This window comes from Budorcas taxicolor, chromosome 6 (genome assembly GCF_023091745.1).
Source record: "Budorcas taxicolor isolate Tak-1 chromosome 6, Takin1.1, whole genome shotgun sequence".
NCBI classification, from domain to species: domain Eukaryota; kingdom Metazoa; phylum Chordata; class Mammalia; order Artiodactyla; family Bovidae; genus Budorcas; species Budorcas taxicolor.
The window spans coordinates 56077445-56098203 of NC_068915.1; the positions used below are offsets into that span (position 1 = coordinate 56077445).

Genomic DNA, 20759 nt, shown 5'->3' on the forward strand with positions numbered 1-20759 from the left:
CAATTAACGTTTCTGCATTATCGATCTCCCTTGTAAAGGCCAATTAAGCAGTATGTTCAGTTTGTATATTCATTTCACTCACAAAGGAGACAGCAGCTGAAAAATATGCCTTCCAGGCAGGTGCAGAGTCTTTTCTGTTAAAAACCATCCCATTGAGAAATCTATTTTTTTCTGTTAACTTTCCACATTGCTTATGACTTTGTTTACCTATCTTGAGCCAAAATTAACATACACATTTTTCTGACCAGGATATAAAAATCACCTTGTTAGGTCAAAAACTTAAAAGTGAGGCCATGTTTTCTAAGCAGTTGGTTACATCATAATCAATAAGAGACTGGCAGAGTTTCAGGACTAAGTGGATTATTTTGCCAAGAAAATATGCCATGGTCTGAAACTAAGTTATCAAAAACACCCACTAGAAATTTTGATTTTTTTGTCTTAAAAATAGATTTTTTTTTAATTGGAAGAATGTCCAGATGGCTTTCAGAAACTGAGAAATCAAAAAAGTTTTAAGCAATTAGTATTCTAACAGAATGCTAACTCATTTTTAGCCTCATTCCTATTTATTCCAATTTTTAGTGTTTAATGAGTACCTGAGTGAAAGAATAAAACTTTAAAACATCAGTTCACTCCTTCAAGAAATATTTACAGAGTACTTATAATATGCCAGAAAATGTGCTATATACACAGTGCCCCAAATTCAGTCAATGACCCACAGAATGATGCTTCACACTACAATTTTCTGTTCTGAAGATGAAAATGCTTTGAGATACAATGAACAAAACAGAGGACTTATCCTACATAATCTATAGAGAAGTTGAGTGGCCTCCATGGATTATATTTTTTTAATCACTCCATGCTTCATTATCACTATAACATCTACAAATTAGAGACTGGTCAGAGCCCACAGGGTACAATGGAAAATAGGTTGGTCCCTGTCCCTGGTTCCAGGTGTATAGTTACTCAGATCCTTGGAATCCCCTGAGTGGCAAAAACCTTTATATGCTAATAGACAGCTTCTGACTGGAGGCCAGACAGCTTCAGCATGGGAGCTGGTCAGCAGAAGTCCAAGATGGGACTAGAGTGCTGGAATTTTCCCATCCCTTGACCTCTTGGAAGGGGAGAACTGTGGTGCTGGATCATGTTTGACTCTGCTATGTAGCCCACTAGGCTCCTCTGTCCATGAAATTTCCCAGGCAAGAATACTGGAGCAGATTGCTGCTTCCTACTCCAGGGGATCTTCCCAACTCCAAGGATCAAACCTGTGTCTCCTGTATTGGCAGGTGAATTCTTTACCACTGGTGCCACCTGAGAGGCCCCTAAGAAGGTGAGACAGGCTGGTAATTGACTTAATCATCAACGGCCCAGGGTTTCAGGGCTTCCCAGATGGCACTAGTGCTGAAGAATCCACCTGCGAACGCAGGCGACACAGGACGTGAGGGTTCAATGCCTGGGTTGGGAAGATCCCCTGGAGGAGGAAATGGCAACCCACATCAGTATCCTTGCCTGGAAAATCCCATGGACTGAGGAGCCTGGTGAGCTGCAGTCCATGGGGTTGCAAAGAGTCAGAGAGCACTGAGCACCTGCACGCATACCCTGGATTTCATCAGTCTCACCTATGAAATGAAACCTCCATAAAATCCCCCAAACAACAGGGTTTGAAGAACTCTGAGGTTGATGAACACACTGAGGTGCCAAGAGGGTAGTGCATCCAGAGAGAGCTTGGACGCTCTCTGCCACAAACCCCCTGTACCGTGGCCTCTAAAGCTCTCCCATTTGGCCAATCCTGAGCTGCATTTTTTATAATAAGTTGGTAATATTACTTGAACTCTTTTCCTGAGTTCTCTGAGACATTTTTAGCAAATTATCAAATCTGGGGGAGAGAGGGTAATGAGCACCCCAATTTAAGCTAAACTGGGCTGAGTGAGAGTAACCTGAGGACAGTCTTCTGGGACTGATTCCTGAAACCCGTGGGGTCTGAGTCTCCCTCCGGGAAGATACAGGACACCCAGCTGGTGTACGGAGAGTTGGAGAATTGGTTGGTGTGAGGACAAACCATACAAGTTTGACATAATATAAAGCACTTTAAGTAAAAACAGCTTAGACAATGTCTACATTGTCAGTTAAGCCTTGAATTTCCTTTATGAAAATAAAGCTTGCTATTCTTTTTCAAAATTCCAGGCAGTAGACATATTTAAACAGATAATATGGGTACTACATTAGGTATTAACAGCATTTTTGAAATCACAAAGTAATTAACTGCTAGACCTTCAAAAACCCTGTGACAATTGCCTCTAACCCACATATTACTTTGTGGTATGTTGATTATTTGTGACAAGCAAATTAACATGATTGAACTCAACAGATATGACTTATGCCTCTCTAAAGCAATGGAGTTACTATAGATTATTAACACGTATAAGAACATACATTAAGTTTTCTGCTTCACTGACATAATAAAGTAATGAGTAGAGTACCATAATACTAGATATATATCAAAATGCTAAGATATTTGATCAGTAAGTGCTGTGAGTCATTAAGTTTGGCAACAGTTTAAGCTGGAGTTCCTTTTAGAAAACCACAGAGTAACCGTAATTAGGGATTAATCTTAAAGGAGAGATTATATTTGATTAGGCTTTAAAAAAAAAAAAGACAAAATAACAATACTTTTATAATAAGCTGGTAATAAGCTTAAAGACAATGCTATATCTATTTTTATTTTATTCCCTCATAACAATTTTTCATATATTTGTGGATCAAAAATCATCAAGTCTTCTAAGAAAAAAGGTATTATGAAAAGAAACTATTCAAATCTCAAGAAATTTGTATCTTTGCAGGTTGTATGATAAGTCAAGTCACTTTTGCAAAGTGTTTTTATACACTGGCTAACAAATTACATGATCTGAAAAAGTAAAAATGCAATTATTTTTGTTTCAAGTGTACAGCAAAGTGATTCAGTTTCATATATATATTCATATTCTTATGTATTCATATATTCATATTCTTTTCCATTATAGGGTTATTACAAAATACTGAATATACTTCCCTGTGCTATACAGTAGGTGCTTACTGTTTACCCATTTTATATATGAGAAGTGAAAGCAAAGTCGCTCAGTCGAGTCCGCCTCTGCAACCCCATGGACTGTAGCCTACCAGGCTCCTCCGTCCATGGAATTTTCCAGGCAAGAGTACTGGAGTGGGTTGCCATTTCCTTCTCCAGGGGATCTTCCCAACCCAGGGATTGAACTCGGGTCTCCTGCATTGCAGGCAGGCACTTTACCATCTGAGCCACCAGGGTGTATATGTTAATCCCAAATTCCTAATTTATTTCCCCTTTGGTAGGGATGTTTTCCCATGTCTTTTCTGTGAATCTATTTCTGTTTTGTAAATAAGATCATTTATATTTTTTTACGATTCTACATATAATGGATGCTATATGGTATTTGTCTTTCTCATATATACATATATACACACCATATCTTATCTATTCATCTGTTAATGGATATTTAGGTTGCTTCCATGTCTTGGCTATTCTAAATAACACTGCAGTGAACACTGGGGTGCATATATCTTTTTGAATTAGAGTTTTCTCTGAATATAAGTCCAAGAGTAAAGACTGTAGGATTATACGGTATCTCTATGTTTAGTTTTTTAAGGAACCCTCCATAATCTTTTCCATATGGCTGCATCAATTTATACACCCACCAAAAGTGTAGAAGAGTTCCCTTTTCTCCACACTCTCTCCAACACTTTATTTGTAGCCTTCTTAATGATGGTCATTCTGCTTGGTGCAAGGTGGTACCTTATTGTACTTTTGATTTGTATGTGTCTAATAATCAATGCTAATGAGCATCCTTGGTGCCTATTGGTAAATTTTTACACACTGGCTAATAAATGACACAATATGAAAAAGTAAGAACGTAATTTTACTGTGTCCTCTAAGAAGTCAAATCATGACTGGCAATGTAAAAATGGATCACCCAAGCTTTACTGTAATAGTACAAACAAAAACTGTTTAAATATAACTTACCTAAAACTCCTGTAGGGAGTGATTATTTCAAAAGACTGTTTTACAGTTCGGTCCACTTGTTTTACATTTGCTACATTCATAGGGATTATGGTAATACCAAGTCCACTCTTAAAATCCTAGTTTGGAGAAAAATAAAAAATCATGAAGAAATGAAAATATGGATCTTGAAAATAAAATTATAGTCTCTAAAATTTAATAAATCTCATTGAATTTTACTACAACATGTAAACATGGAATTAAGCAATTCATTAAAAATGGAGAGTGATTTTATTTCAAATACATGATATATAAAATATATACATCTTATTTTACATACATGATGTATATATACTTTAAATACATGATAACATGATAGCATTTGAAGCCTGACAGGCTACTAATAAAGCAAAGCTTTTTTTCCACACAATACGTAAGTTGACTAGGACATAGATCTTGAGCTACACATGCCTTGCTTTTAACAGTTAGGCACTTTTCCACCTTTAGCCATTTCATAAAGGGAACTAACAGGAAACTAACCCTTACCATTTTCTAGGTGGGGGAGTCAAATGACACTGTGAGGTTGGTATAATGACTGTTTAGACAAAAAGAAGGGAAAACCATGACTCAAAGAGGTAAAGTAACATGGAAAGAGGAGACGTCTGTGTGTGGTAGACAAGGACAGAAACCCAGGCCGCCTGACTGCTGGCTCTCTCTCCGCTGTATGGTGTTATCTCTGTTCTATCACATTATCTTCCTCGTTTGCTCTCAAACAAAAGAATTACTTGTTTTACAATTTTATCTCATTTCTAAAATTTTATTAGTTTCTTCTTCCTTCAATTAGATTCCTAAAAAGCTCCTCAAATGCTATTTTTGTATGGAAAATGCCATTTGTTCAACACCTGCAGCCACTATGTTCAACTTGTCCCACCAAAACTAGAGAATGTTCAAAAAGGTACACAGTCTACCATCTAAAAGCATTAAAGTCTGTAATATATTATCTAGCCATAAGGGTTTTGGAATTTGATTTATCATACCATCTCACACCTTAAAAATATAATTAATCTGTACCTCAAAAAATGAATTATCTCTGTCAATAGGTTCAGATTAAATGTGCTCTGAATTCCTAAATTAAATTATGGCTAGGAAAAAGTATTCATACTAAAGATAACTGCAAAAAATATTGGTCCACTCTTAGGAAGGACATTTTCAGCAGAGACTGTGAAAAAAACACCTCAGAAGCTGCCTTCTCTTTGTCTCGCCTATTGTACAAGCTAAAAGTAAAAGTACTATTTTCCTATCTCCCTTGCAGCTAGGAGGGGCCATATGTCAGAGTTTTGGTCAATAAAATGCAAGTAATTTCCAGCCTGGGGGGCAAGGGGGAGAGACAAGACTTTTCACCCCTTTCCATCTTCTTGGGAAATAACAAAGCCATTTTAGAATGTAAGCATCCTTGAGATGAAAAGCCTGAGGACAAATTTTTGTACTGTAAGGATGTCAGAGTGAGGAAAAAAAAAAAAAAATAGGAAAATCTTGTTCCCTGATGGCCTCAGCATGAAATTTGTTAAAACAAACAAGTCCCTATCTATTTACACTATCCTTCAGTTTTTTGTCATTAGAGATACTAATGCATTCCTGGCTGATAAAACAAGTGGAATAAAACAACAATGCAACTAATTTTCCATGCTCATAAAGGGTTTCCATTCACAAACTGCAGAAAAGTTTTGCTTCATGTTTTTAAAAAGGTACACATTTTTAGTTAGAATGAGAAAATGACTCCTTTGTAAACTGAATATGATTTTTTCTGATGAAAGAACAAATGGCTCCTTTTGTTGGGAGAAACAAACCAGGAATTGAATCAGTAATATAAAAGATACAGGGACATGCTGCTGCTACTGCTGCTAAGTCGCTTCAGTCGTGTCCGACTCTGTGCGACCCCATAGACAGCAGCCCACCAGGCTCCCCCGTCCCTGGGATTCTCCAGGCAAGAACACTGGAGTGGGTTGCCATTTTCTTCTCCAATGCATGAAAGTAAAAAGTGAAAGTGAAGTTGTTCAGTCGTGTCCAACTTCTAGCAAACCCATGGACTGCAGCCTACCAGGCTCCTCCGTCCATGGGATTTTCCAGGCAAGAGCTGGAGTGGGGTGCCATCGCCTTCTCCATGCTAGGTGTTGTGAAATACCTGGAAGAAGGTGACATACTTCCACTTTGTATTGTAAGCCCACCTAACAAAAATCAGTACTTAAATGATATGTATGCAGGAGGGAAGCCAAACTTTTCCAACATGCTCCATTTTAATAAGTTCTAGCATAGTATGTCAGCACAGTTATTAGTGTCTAGCATACTATGAATGACAGCATACTATGTACACTCTCCTGCCACGTACCAGTGTGCCCACAGCCCTCAATGCCAGTTCTGGTACAGTATGCTAGAACTTATTTACTTCAAGTAATTAACTAATAATTACAGGAAACAAATTCTCAATCATCCATGCCAATGTTCCTGCTGGATACTGCAACTGTTGGATCAACTTTCAATGTTTAAGTGATTGGAAACTCAAACTCTCTTTTATAAATGGGAAAATAAAATGGGGCTAGCAAGGTAAGACACTTTAGAGAAACAGCTTTCTGATGACCCAGCTTGATATGGGGGTACCTCTAGAATAAAATAGGCTGCATCTCCTCCACCAATTTTCCGTGATGCAACTTCTGCCAATAGCTGGCTAACAGACTACTCTGATTATTATTCTCTGATGGGGGCCTGGCCTGCAGGTGCTGTGTTACTAAGGGCGGAAATATACACTCAGACCAGCAGATGGTAAGACTGACAACCTTGGATGGAAACTGATGAGACTCATCAAGGCTCCAGCCTAAAGAGATGGTGCCTCATTTCTACAAGCAAGTCGTGAAATATCTACATATAAAGAGGCAATTTCTGTTAAAAAATAAAATAAGTGAGGTTCAGCTCAAGGCCCCAAATTCATCCCAAGCAAGGCAAAGATGATTTTTCAGCCTGGAAAGAAACTGTAACCCATTTATCAGCTGCCTGCCAAGGCCATATGGTTTTGAGTAATTAGAGTACCCACTGAACTCACCGGCACAAATGGTCTGTAAAATGTACAGCAGAGTAACAAAATAAATGTCAGTGCTCTCGAGAGCTATTAAAATGACATGACTGCATTTCTTATTAAAAAAATATTTGTGGTGACATTAAGCCATCTTGTCACATACCCTTTAGAATATATTTAGAATATATCTCATTCTTAGAGCCTCATCAGAATTACCTGTGTTGAACTCTCCCTCCCTCCACTCTGAGTTTCTGATCCCAAGAATCAGAAGACAAAGCCTAGTGATTTTAAATTAAAAAAGAAAACAAAACTACCACCTTACGATTTCCATATGTAACAAGTATTAAGAAACACTGAATTAGACAGCAGAACCAGTTGTAGAATCTAAACAGTACAAGTCTACGTCATTTAAATATCAGGATATAAACATTTCTCTAGGCCTTCAGCAGAGCCAAAAAAAAAAAAAAGCATGCAATCAGATTATGAAAAAAGCACCTGAAGTTATTAAGACTATTGGTTAGAAACAGGATGGTCAGAATACAGTGACACGTTGGATTGTCAAGAACCTATGTGTCCTGCATGCCAATCCTTTTGCTAATATCCAAAGGATATAAAAGCACTGGTCTTCATTAAGCACACACACACCATAATTGATTTAAGACTTGTTTGCTTAGTGCTCTGAAGCTTACAAACAGCTATGAACTCTGATTTGATTTTCCTAACAATTCTGTGAAGAAGGGAGAGAAGATACAGCCATTTTTAAAATGGCTAACCTGTGTTGAGTAGGTACCTCACGACAGCCAGAAATTATGCTAAGTGGTGGGCCTGCTCAAAAGCATGAGATGGGGTATTGGGGAAGCTTATAGTCTGGGGAGAAATGAGAGAGAATTGTAACATGTGCAATAAAAGAATAATCCATGTCTGTAGGCTAAACACTGAATCCAATCCAAAAAAGAGAGTATTGAGTTCATATTCTTCCCAAAGGAGGTGACTCTTGACTGATCAAACAACAAAGTCCAGACCAGACTGATCAGATGTACCTAGCTTGCTTCAGCTCATCTGTCTGCAAATCAGGGCTACCAGTAGTACCTACTGCATCACTGTATGAGGATTAAATTCATGCATAAAAAGTGCTTAGAAGAATGCTTGGGGCAGTAAGTGCTATCTAGTCCCAGATAGCTATTATTATTACCATTAAATTGAAACCAACTGAACATATTACCTATTAAAAAGTTAATTACAAGAAAATGCATGCCTAAAAATAACTATCAGGTGTACATAAATGTTAAAAAATGGAATGGAATATGAATGTTAAACTTTCATGAAAATTAAAAATAAATTACCCATTAACTACAATCTGTCAGCACTATTTTCATTTTCAAAAAATAGGGATGAGTCAGGAACATGCCAAACTTCAACCTTTAAAATCCTATACACTGTAGTGAAAAAACAACAGCATAGAAAATACCTTGTTATGGAAAGCCTAAAGCTAAACACAGACTCTGGAGGAAGCTATATTTTACAGTTAATTTGCTGTCACACAATGTGTGATCCCAAAGAGCATGAATGGCCGTGCTTGGCAGAAGAGGTCTCATGCTGCAAAGGTAGTAATGACATCGTGAGCACCGGGAGTCAGAACTGGGGGAGAATCTTGGCTGATCCATTTACTGGCCCTATGACTACTGGCAAGTGCCTTAATTTGTCCAGACCTCAATTTCCTCATTTACATAAAGACAGTAGTATCTACTTTTTATAGAACTGCTACAAAAATTGAATGAAGAAATACAAGATGAAAGTCTAATACATCCAGACAGTCCTCTCATTTGAAGGTTCTGAATACAGAATTTGTCTACAGTAAGAATATATCCATTTACAGTGACTGGAAGTATTCACACCAATGATTCCATATTCAACATTCAGGTTAGAATAAGTGACAAATATTTACCAAGACAGAGAAATGGGTTATCTGTACAAATTAGTAGTAACAGAGCCTGGCTCAAGCTACCTTTTAAAACTACAAAGTGAAAGAGCAAAATAATGGTTTCATTCCTAAACAGAAAAATTAAAGAAGGGTTTATTAACCCCAAATTTGCTAAAATCTCAAACCTATTTTTGGAAATATGGATGCCAGGTTTCCCTGCCAGGAATTTAAGAACTCGGTGCTTAGACATTTGTGGAAAACAGATGTGGCATTGTGTGACATTGGCATCAGACTTCCGGGCAAACACCAGATGCAGAGTTTGGCCAGATATAGAACCCAGAGAATTTGAGGCCACCACCTCCATCCTGCTGCTTCTTTCTGCACCACACAAGCCAGAGCCCTATGGGGTCTATTTAAATTCTATTAGAATTTCATTCCCATACCAGACACAGGGGAACATTACACTGGGGGAATGAATCTCTTGTTACACCCGGATTTGAGAATGTTTAATCAAGTGAATGTAGTTAAAACCTCAATGCCACAATTATCATTAAATGGATACACAAACCCACCAAGCAAGACATCTGGTTGTAATGAAGTCCTTAATATTAACATGATATTCAAAAACTCATCAGGAAAAGATGGGAGGCTGAATATCAGGACAACATCACAAATGGAAACCAAAGTCAATTATCTTCAATTCGCCTCAAATCTATTGGCAGAAATTTCACTCAAGCAGCAATACCTTATATATAATACTACATATCTTCATATAGCCTAAGTGAAAAAAAAAAAAAGAAAGAAAAAAACCCCTAATATTCCCTAAGGCATTTCTCCTACTTTGAAGCTACTTCAAGTTAATTTCAACAATCTGCTAAAAAATGAAAGGGAAAGAAAGATATTAAAAACTGAACGTTTGAACTGGGCAAGTGATAAAATGAAAAGTGAAGTGAAAGTCACTCAGTCGAGTCCGACTCTTTGTGCCCCCATCGACTATATAGTCCTTGGAATTCTCCAGGCCAGGATACTGGAGCGGGTAGCCGTTCCCTTCTCCAGCGGATCTTCCCACTCGGGCATCAAACCCAGGTCTTCTGCATTGCAGGGGGATTCTTTACCAGCTGTACCACAAGCGAAGCCCAAGAATACTAGAGTGAGTAGCCTATTCCTTCTCCAGGTGATCTTCCCCACCGAGGAATCAAACCAGAGTCTCCTGCATTGCAGACAGATTCTTTACCAACTGAGCTATCAGGGAAGCCTAATAAAATGAAAAGTTCATGTTAATTGTGTAGAGTTTAGATTCGGCAGTGAACTGTTGATAAGAATGTGCAGACTGCTATCTCCTTGCTATTATCATGCTACTTTTCTTAAAAAGTAAAGAACTTCAAAAATAAGACCATAGTTCAGATAATCCATTCTAACAGCCATTTTTAACTTACAAAACTTAAGTTCTTGATTTAATAGAAGAGATGGACCCAGAAAAAATGAAAAAGTATTAAAAGTGTATCTGTATGGATGCTTGACATGGTAATCTTAAGGCCACCTATTGGAAGTAGAGGAAAAGTACAAGAAAAGATGAATAATAATCCACAAATCAAAGTAAATGTCCAGACATACACACAGAGTTAAAAGAACTTATGTGAACTAAGAGTTTCAAATTGTTTTTCATGCACTTTGTTTTATGCTGACTTTGCAAATGGAGTTTTAATCTCTCCAATAGATCACACTCTGGTAATAAAAGTTTGCATTAACAAAAAGGAATTAAATAGTCATCATATAATTTATAAGCTGAAAAATTAAAATTTTATATAAAAATTAAGATTGTAGAAATTTAAAAAAAAGTAAAACAGCAGTTATAGTTTACAACCATACACAATTTATTGAGACCAGTTCTTCAAAATTTAAAAACTTTTTACCACTAATAAAGATTTTCTTAACTTTCTACTTAAACGTTCCCACATTCCAAAATGTTCCATCAGGAAAAAGATTCACTTAAATGAAAGTTAACCAGGAAAAGAGGTATAGTAAGCCCAAGGAGAGAAAGGACAAACTAAAGCAGCACTCAGTGCTGACAAAGGAGAGCTCTATATATTTTCCAGCTCCAGAAATACCTTATCTCTTTTGCTGGATGCTTATAATTTTTAAAGAAGAAAAACCCACAGAGCAGTGTTTTACTGTGTGTGGTTTTTGTCAGCAGTCACTAAGTCAACTGGGATGCCTTACAGGAATGGAGATTCCAATCGCAAGCCCCAGGAATTCTAAGTCAATGGGTCTGGAAAGAGCCCAGGTATCTGGAACTTTAACATGAAATGTAAATAACGGCCTTAGAGATAGTAACCCTACTCTCTTTTTCACAGGATGCCATTCAAACAGAAAGAGATTAGTTTAACTATCTGAGCCAATCAGTAGCAGAGCAAGAATGAAAACCCAGAACTGCTACCACCCAGTTCAATCTTCTTTGCTCTAAATAAGCTTCCAACATTACATTTTATTAATGCTTCAACGTAAGCTGGAGCAGCTACCCTTCCACCTCTACTCTCTGTTTACTCGCTCTGGAATGACTTCCAAAGAAAATTAGTAAAACTATTATATGTATAAATAGAGGCAGCCTACCACGCTCCTCCATCCATGGGATTTTCCATGCAAGACTACTGGAGTGGGTTGCCATTTCCTTCTCCAGAGGATCTTCCCAACCCAAGGATCGAACCTGGGTCTCCTACATTGTAGGCAGACGCTTTACTGTCTGAGCCACCAGGGAAATAGTTCAAATAGAGGCAAGAAAAATGAAAACAGTTCATATGTGAGGGAGAGGGGTATACATCAGCTTTCTTTTTTATTCTATTTATACTTTACATTAGGTGGGCAATAAAAATCACAGTTTTTAAAATTAAGTTTTGATGCATGAACTTAAATTAGATCCAATACAAATTAAGTTACAGAGACTCAAATCTAACACCTCTTACATTTTCAGTTTTTTTCCTATCATTCAAAAAAAAATTACTTCATGTATTGTGTGTATAAAACTTTTACATCTAACTATTTCACTATCTTTTAATGCTTTTCCTAAAACACAGCTAAAAGACCTCTGCATTCATGAGAAGGGCTCCTTATTTAGTCCATCACTCAAGCTCTTTACACAGTCTGCTCAACCACGTGAGAAAACCCATGAGCAACCTTCCTTTGGAAAGAAAGATATACACCAGGATATAAAACAGATGAAACTGGAATATGTCAAGGCTTAACCATGAAGGGCCTTCCTTAGTTTATCAATCTAGTTTGAGCCAACCAGTTCCCGAAGACATGACTCAAGACCAAGTCCCTTTAAGACCTAGCTCCATATATTATGATGCAATCTTTTAAGACCACATATACAAACAGTAATATGCACTTTCTAAGGGTACATAAAGTTAATGCATTGAAAAAGTCTTGAAATATACACTCATTAAAAATAGGTTTACTTCTTGAAAGATGAGGAAGAGTCCAGCATGAATAATTTAATTTTTAAGGAGATTACATGTATTACTTGTACATGAAAGTGTTTCTAATTCCAAGACTTCATTAGATGCCATTAGACTTTTCTTCCTGGAAAAGAAGACTGTCCTCCTCAGTAAATGTGTTGCTTTAAGTGTGTCTGACGTGTTTACTGAATGCATACTCTGAACCACCTAGGCAAATAAGTTATTCAAGGAAAGACTCCTTAGGCTATTTCTGAAAGGTCATAAGCCAGAAATTTTCTTTTCAACATACACTTTAAAAAGACACTTTGATGTAGTGACAAAGAAGCTAGGCTTAGAGTTATAAAGTTCTTGTCTTAAACTCTGCATGATGAACTGTAACCCTTTAACAAGTTACTTAATCCTTTATTGTCCTCATCTATAAAACATGGATGAGAATATCTTCTCCTACATTTGTGGGGAAGATGAAAAAGAAATGTTTATACATTAATTAGCATAGTACCTGGTACCTAATAAATGGTGGTCGTTTGTTAGGTACAAATGGTCATTATGCTTTTCATGCTGAAATATTAATATGAAAGCAAGAATTTCATATAACTTCTTGCTAATAAAAAAGTATTAACAAAACTTTAAAAACACCTGAGTTAAATTCACTCACTACAGTCCATTTTAGTTCGCTGATTCCTAGAATGTAGACGGACGTTCACTCTTGCCATCTCCTGTTTGACCATTTCCAATTTGCCTTGATTCATGGACCTAACATTCCAGGTTCCTATTCAATATTGTTCTTTACAGCATCGGACCTTGCTTCTATCACCAGTCACATCCATAACTAGGTACTGTTTTTGCTTTGGCTCCATCCCTTCACTCTTTCTGGAGTTATTTCTCCACTGATCTCCTGTAGCATATTGGGCAGCTACCGACCTGGGGAGTTCCCCTTTCAGTATCCTATCATTTTGCTTTTTCATATTGTTCATGGGGTTCTCAAGGCAAGAATACTGAAGTGATTTGCTATTCCCTTCTCCAGTGGACCACATTCTATCAGACCTCTCCACCATGACCCGCCCATCTTGGGTGGCCCCACATGGCATGATTTAGTTTCATTGAGCTAGACAGGGCTGTGGTCCATGTGATCAGATTGGCTAGTTTTCACCCTTATGGCAGAAAGTGAACAGGAACTAAAAAGCCTCTTGATGAAAGTGAAAGAGGAGAGTGAAAAATGGCTTAAAGCTAAACATTCAGAAAACTAAGATCATCGCATCTTGTCCCATCACTTCATGGCAAATAGATGGAGAAACAGTGGAAACAGTGTCCGACTTTATTTTTTGGGGCTCCAAAATCACTGCAGATGGTGACTGCAGCCATGAAATTAAAAGATGTTTACTCCCTGGAAGGAAAGTTATGACCAACCTAGACAGCATATTCAAAAGCAGAGATATTACTTTGCCAACAAAGGTCCATCTAGTCAAGGCTATGGTTTTTCCTGTGGTCATGTATGGATGTGAGAGTTGGACTGTGAAGAAAGCTGAGCACCAAAAGAATTGATGCTTTTGAACTGTAGTGCTGGAGAAGACTCTTGCAAGTCCCTTGGGCTGCAAGGAGATCCAGCTGGTCCATCCTAAAGGAGACCAGTCCTGGGTGTTCATTGGAAGGACTGATGCTGAGGATGAAATGCCAATACTTTGGCCACCTCATGTGAAGAGCTGACTCATTGGAAAAGACCCTGATGCTGGGAGGGATTGGGGGCAGGAGGAGAAGGGGACGACAGAGGATGAGATGGCTGGATGGCATCACCAACTTGATGCACATGAGTTTGGGTGAACTCAGGGAGTTGGCGAAGGACAGGGAGGCCTGTCATGCTGCGATTCATGGGGTCGCAAAGAGTCGGACATGACTGAGCAACTGAACTGAACTGAAAAACACCTACTTCTAAAGGATAACATAAACTTAGACAATCTAAGTAATGTAACAATGAAACTAGTAATTTTAAGTCCATCAGGTCTGTGCAAGTGAAAAATGAAAACTTCCATTAATTTGGCAGAGAAACTTCCATTCTGATACATGCAAATTATGTATTTCTCATCTTTATTCCATTTTTAAAAAAAGTTTTAATCATCTTACTTCACAGACTGAAAATGTTCACATTCAATTCATACACATTATTAAGCTGTACATCACTACTCTTCTTGAAGAATATGCTAACTATCCAACTTATTAATATGCCAACACTGTTCAGTGATGCTTTCCACAGTTAATTGGCTAAGAAATCTTATCCCCAAAACTGTAATGAAGAAGTTCACACTGAAGTTCACAAGAAAGCTTGGATAAAGATCTATAGTTAATTTTTTTGAAGCTACTATTTATTTTGAGTTGTTATCTCTATTTTGTTATGAAAATAGTCAGCATTTATATTTTACCTTATCATAACCCATTATAATTTATCACAAAGTAACTTCATCTTAGATCAGATATCCAAACACATTACTTAATTCCATAGATAATGACTTAGCATCTAATATATTCTAGGCTGAAAGATTAAAACTTCATTCCTAAAAAGGGGTAAGAAAGTAATTTTCTTATACATGTTAAAAGCCAGATATGTTAGAGAAAAAGTCTACAGAATCAAATGAAGTTAACAGAATTTGCTAAAACTTTAACATAAGTCTCCTGAAAACGTTTAAATTCTCCACTGAATCCTTTGATGTTAACCAACATTAATAGACTGACAATTTATCTTATTTATGTGATATGTATATGTGTGCATGTGCATATGCGTGTTTGTGTGTATATAAACCACTGGCTTCTAGCAAATTATCTCCTCTGCAAGTGACATATCTGCTGCAAAACAAATAAACCTAAATCCTGTAAATTCAGGAAAATATGTTACCTGTGCCTCCTTTAAAATTTTCTGTCACAAAACAAAAGAATTACAACAGGCACAGAATGAGGTCTATGTCTTCAACAGCTATAATGGTTAACTGGTTCTTAATTATTCTCTCATGTAGTTTTGTAATGTTACTTCAGCTAAAGAATACTTTTCAAAACTCAATTTTCATTGACTCTATTTCCTCAGTTCTTTCAAAGAGTGATGTCTAGTCTCAAATTTGATGTAGATTATCTTCCTGCTGCTAGTGGAGCTGAGAAAATTCAACAGAGCAACTCTTTGTTACATTTAACGGAGTATAGAAAGCATAGCAAACATCCATCAGTAAAACACTAATAAGTCAAACAAAGCATGGCCGTAACTGTAGTTTGTCATCTTTGTGAGGAACCACAATCTGCAATCACCGTAACGTGGCTCACCTGTTCATTTTTGCAAAGCCACACGCTGTTTCCACTTAACACAGTAAAAATTTTAGCTTTATAGCCTCTCAGTTCAAGATATCCACATTTCTCAGGTGCAATAACAGCTTGAGACTGTGAAGAAAGGGCCTGTAACTTCAGTGCATTTAATAGTAGGCTGATCCAGTCATTTCTTTCCTCTGAAAACAAAAACAGGAGAAAATATACACCCATGCTTAATAAGCTATAAACACATAGAAATGTGGAAAAAGACTGACTTTCTCTGAAATAGATCATTTACAGATCCTTCCCCAGAACCACCATCTAAATGCTACTGTTGGCAGGGCAACAGCCCAATTCTGTTAGGTTATTAGCCATTCCTCGGTATTCATAGGCACCTGGTTTCAGGAGCCCCCACGGGATACCTAACTCCGCAGATGCTCAAGTTCATAACAGCGAGCCCCGTGCATCCCCAAGTTCACCAACTACAGATTCCAGCAACCAAGGATCAAAAACATGCTTACTGTGGGACCCAAGGTTACAGAGGGCTGACAGTACTCAGTTGTCCTGTAACCAACATCACTGGCTTCACCTGGAAGTTGAATAGAAATGCAAAATCCCGGCCCTCCTCCAGAATGGATGAATCAGAATCTTCATTTTAAGATCTCCAGATGATGCATATCCTCTACGCAGCATTGTTAGATTACTCATGAGATTGGATTGTCTTTTTTAATATAAAAAAGTAATACGGCTGCTGAACAGGTAACAGATTGTACCCAGCAATACAGTTACTAAAATATCCAGAAAAGCTTGCTTTGTAGCAGGCATTTGGAACCGATTCAAGAGTGCGCTTGTCTTGATGTTCACTCATACCTTTCACTAACAATAGCATCTCATCTGTTAAAACTTGTTCTCTCGCTCCTTCCACAGAAACTACATGACCTTCAACTACAGCATATTGTGTCACAGACAAAGGAATTCAATCCAGGCCCCAGAGAGCAATCAAAGTTGTAAGTCAAGTTAGATATGAACACATAATAGAACACAGAATACTGTAAGTGTCATACAAATGGTATCAAGTAATATATGAATCAACTCAACGGAGGTAAGGGATTTGCTGAAGGTCATATAGCAAGTTAGTATTAAAATTAGGAGAATCAAATGTTTTAAGTCTCAGACATTGTTCTTGACACTATAAGGGGCAGAAAAAAAAAAAGGATATTTGTGTGAGGTCTTGAGGATGAGGAAGAATTAAAAAAAAAAAAACCAACTGGAGTTTGGAAGAAAACAAGCAAAATAGTATTTTAAGCAGAGGAAACAAACAACGAACATCTGCTCATGGGACTATTATAAATAAGTAAATTTACAATTTTGAACTCACAAAGAAGTGATGGGAAATATGGCTGGAGATCCTATAGTGCCTAGGATAAGGAATTTGGTCTTTATTATGGAAGCAAAAGAAAACCATCTCAGAATTCTTAGCAAGAAAGGGACAGATTAGGATGATGACAGAACAAACTGGAAGGCAGGAGATCAGGAATAAGGCAACAGAGACTTAAAGTACAATGAAAATGGAAAAAATAGCTGTGGTTCTGAATATGTTTGAGTATGTTTGACAGGTGTTCATCAAAAAATGAATTACTCAGAATAAAAGGTAGCTTGGAATCATGAATCTACCAAAGAAAATAGAAGGTTCTATTAACAGAACCACCTGAGGTTTTCAGCACCCTAGCATGAGCATCTAGGCAGATGGATAGCAATATGTAAGTAAAGGCAATCCATGCAAGAGAATACTCATGATTGTGGATAAGTGTTTAATCTAAAAGGAGAAGAAATGGCATATACTTGAGGTATAACTGATTCTAGAAGGATGGAAAATGGGCCAGAAAAAAAAAAAAAATGTAAAAGTGGTTTTACCAAGGTGAAAAGGAAAACAGACAGACAGACTGAATTCCAGGTAGGAAAAATTTTTGAGAAGGAAAGAGTAAGGTGGACCCAAGTTTGGGAAACTGCCTGGTATCTCAGATCCTTTTAAGACAGGTCTGGTTAGAGATAATGTCATTGTAGATTGAAACTAAGTCTCCATATTAGACTTACTTACATTTCAACATGGATCCCCAGTTATTTTGTAATACATGTCTTAATTTTTAAAGTATCTTCATTCTTGCTCACCTTCAAAACTACCAAAGCTATTTAGTTGTGTCTTTAATGACCAAGGCCAAAGTATTTATTAAAAACTCATTTAATGATATTTTATTGTAGGTATTACATAATCCCCAAATAACAGTGCTTATTCCTATGTATCAGGACTCAAGTTTCTCCAGCATCATTATTAAGTAAAAGACATGAAAATATTCAGGAAACTAAGCCAATACATTTTGTTATTGTTTAGTCACTAAATTGTGCCTGACATTTTGGGACCCCATGGAATGTAGCCCAACAGGCTCCTCTGTTTATGGGATTTCCCAAGCAAGAATACTGGAGTGGGTTGCCATTTTCTTCTCCAGGGGATCTTCCCAACCCAGGGATCGAACCCACATCTCCTACACTGGCAGGAGGATTCTTCAGCACTGAGCCACTTGAGAAGCCCTATTCTACATTTTACATCTGCACAGATAGACTGCTCTGGGATAATGTGTTACATTTTCAGTAACAGCAACAAACTTTCCACTTGGTGATTATTTGTGATCATTAAGTACACACAGATATTCCTGCCAAGTAAATGGTATATAATGTTTTCTGTTTATTTATTTATGCTAATCCACACAAATCATTGACTTTGAAATGTAGGCCATAATTTAACGAACTGGGCCAAAGTGATTTTGGTTTTCAGACTACTATTAGCGGATATCTCAGTTTATCAGGAAATAATTTGAAATTGGCAACTGCATTAACTGTTAGTCTTAAGTATAGTATGACTCCATCTCAACAAATGGTGCCCTTATAGCCTAGAAGAATTCTCTAGCTACTGAGGTTCTCACTTGCTAATAGGAAGTAACAATCATGAAGAACAGGACTGAATACTAATGTGCAGTTTATACTTAATAACCCATGCCAAAGGAGATAAACAGTGAGACAGGCAATTCAAACACAATAAAAGAGATTACAAGTGTCATTGGTATTTGCAAAGTGTGCACACTTGGACATGGGGAATATGCTTTGACAAGTCACAGCATCCCAAAACAAATAATAATTTCCCTTTGGGCACAGGCAAAGCTGTATACTGTGCTGCATTCTGCCTACTATTCAACCTAAGGTACTTTTATTCTTTCTAAAAACAAATGTTTATTGAGTGTCTATCTTGATCTTATTAGCATGTGCTAAGCATCATTCCCTCTGAGAATATGCTCTGACTGGGACATGGCTTCACTCCGAATAGAGCATTTTAGGTTGGAAAAAGGAAAAAAAAAAAAGGACACAGAAAACAAAATTGCCACTTTCTTGTGATTATGCTAGAATGTAAATAAAAACCATAAGCGATCCCCTCAAACCTCAAGCTAGTTAAGGTTTTCTGGAATGTCAACTCAAAGTACACAAAAAAAAGGTTAAAAAAAATCAACAGAGGATACTTAGCATCCTCTAAACTCTACTGGATTTAGCAGTAGACACATTCATTAGCAAAATAGGACTGATTACATGAGGGATTGCCACACAAGGGCCATGTAAAACATGAATAAAAGAATCGAACAAAATTCATATGTACTCTTAAGTTTTGATATAATCTAACTAAAGATTCCTCAGTGTAACCCATGATCAATATTAGAGAAAGAATTATTACACACTATGGTTATTCTTAACGGTAATGATTCATTCATATGCATGTCCACTTAGTTCCAGCTATGTTCTAAGCCCTATTCTGAATACCAGGAATGAAGCAGTGAACAAGACAGATCCTGGCCTTACTCTCCAGAAGTTTACATTCTTGTGAAAGAAGGCAGGCAATAAAACACAGATATATATGACACACTGACAATGCAATGGGATAAAATACAGCACAGGAAGAAGGGCACAGAAAGTACTATTCTATGTAGGATGACAGAAAAAAGCTCAGGAAGAAGGCGATGATTTTGCAAAAGCCTAAAGGCAAGGGGGAGGATGACTGGAGAAAGAACGTTCCAGGACACAGAAAGCAGCAAGTGCCAAGGCAACCGTAGGTTTGTCATGTTCACAGGCCAAGAGGCCCCTGTAGTTGCAGCATGGTGCATGAGGGTGAGCACGGACAAATCAAAGACAGGACAGACCCTGCATGGGCTTCTGGACCTCACAGCGACTTCACTCTCGGTGAGCTAGAAAGACAACAGAGCATCTGAAGTGGGAGACAGGGCCTGATTTTCTTGCTGGAGGATCGGACAACCATAATGAAAATATGGCTGCTGTTGATCGTGGGAGGTTATGACAGTCATCCCACAAAAAGGTGGTTTGTGGGAGAGCGAGAATGGTGGAGGTGCCGAGAACTGGTTAGAACCCAGGCATATTTCCAAACGCAAACTGGTAAGATTTGCCCAGTCTGGCCTGGATGCAAATAGGGTAGGGAAAGGTTCGACAGTGATCCCAAAGTTTGAGGTCTATTATGTTATGACCGGCAATCAAAGTACACCAAAGAGAACTTTCACTCCTCTAGTTCTTCCTCCAGATGACAAATGCTCCATGCCTTGCTTCTGAAAACAAGGGAGATTTCAAAACAGGTAAGTCTGTTTGCCCAAAACAGGTAAAGAAAATTTATATGCTTCTCATCCCAAATTCCCAAGTGTTCTTTAAAAAAAAAAAAAAAAAAATTAGTTTTGCAGTTTCACAGCTGCCACTAGAGGGCTGTATGATGCTGTACAGAAACAGAATTAAGGTGGACACAAAACATGGAATCTGCAATTAAGGGGCAGTACCAAAAATGGTCCTTGAAACGGAATGACTACTCAATTTTTTTTTTTTAATTGAAGTATAGTTGATTTACAACGTTGTGCCAATTTCTGCCATATAACAAAATGATTCAGTTATAGATATATACACATTCATTTTTTAAAATATTCTTTTCTG

The 20759-nt window shown here is 37.5% G+C and overlaps 1 protein-coding gene across 1 annotated transcript in view; it reads right to left on the reverse strand.

Annotated features, from left to right (window-relative positions):
- The window catches only part of ARAP2 (ArfGAP with RhoGAP domain, ankyrin repeat and PH domain 2), a 187846-nt gene that overhangs the window by 126949 nt on the left and 40138 nt on the right, over nucleotides 1–20759 (reverse strand). Inside the window, exons 9-10 of the mRNA XM_052642100.1 lie at nucleotides 15750–15928; nucleotides 4031–4146 (exon numbers count right to left, since the gene is read on the reverse strand). Coding sequence (XP_052498060.1) covers nucleotides 4031–4146; nucleotides 15750–15928 — 295 coding nt within the window. The remainder of the gene's footprint in view (nucleotides 1–4030; nucleotides 4147–15749; nucleotides 15929–20759) is intronic.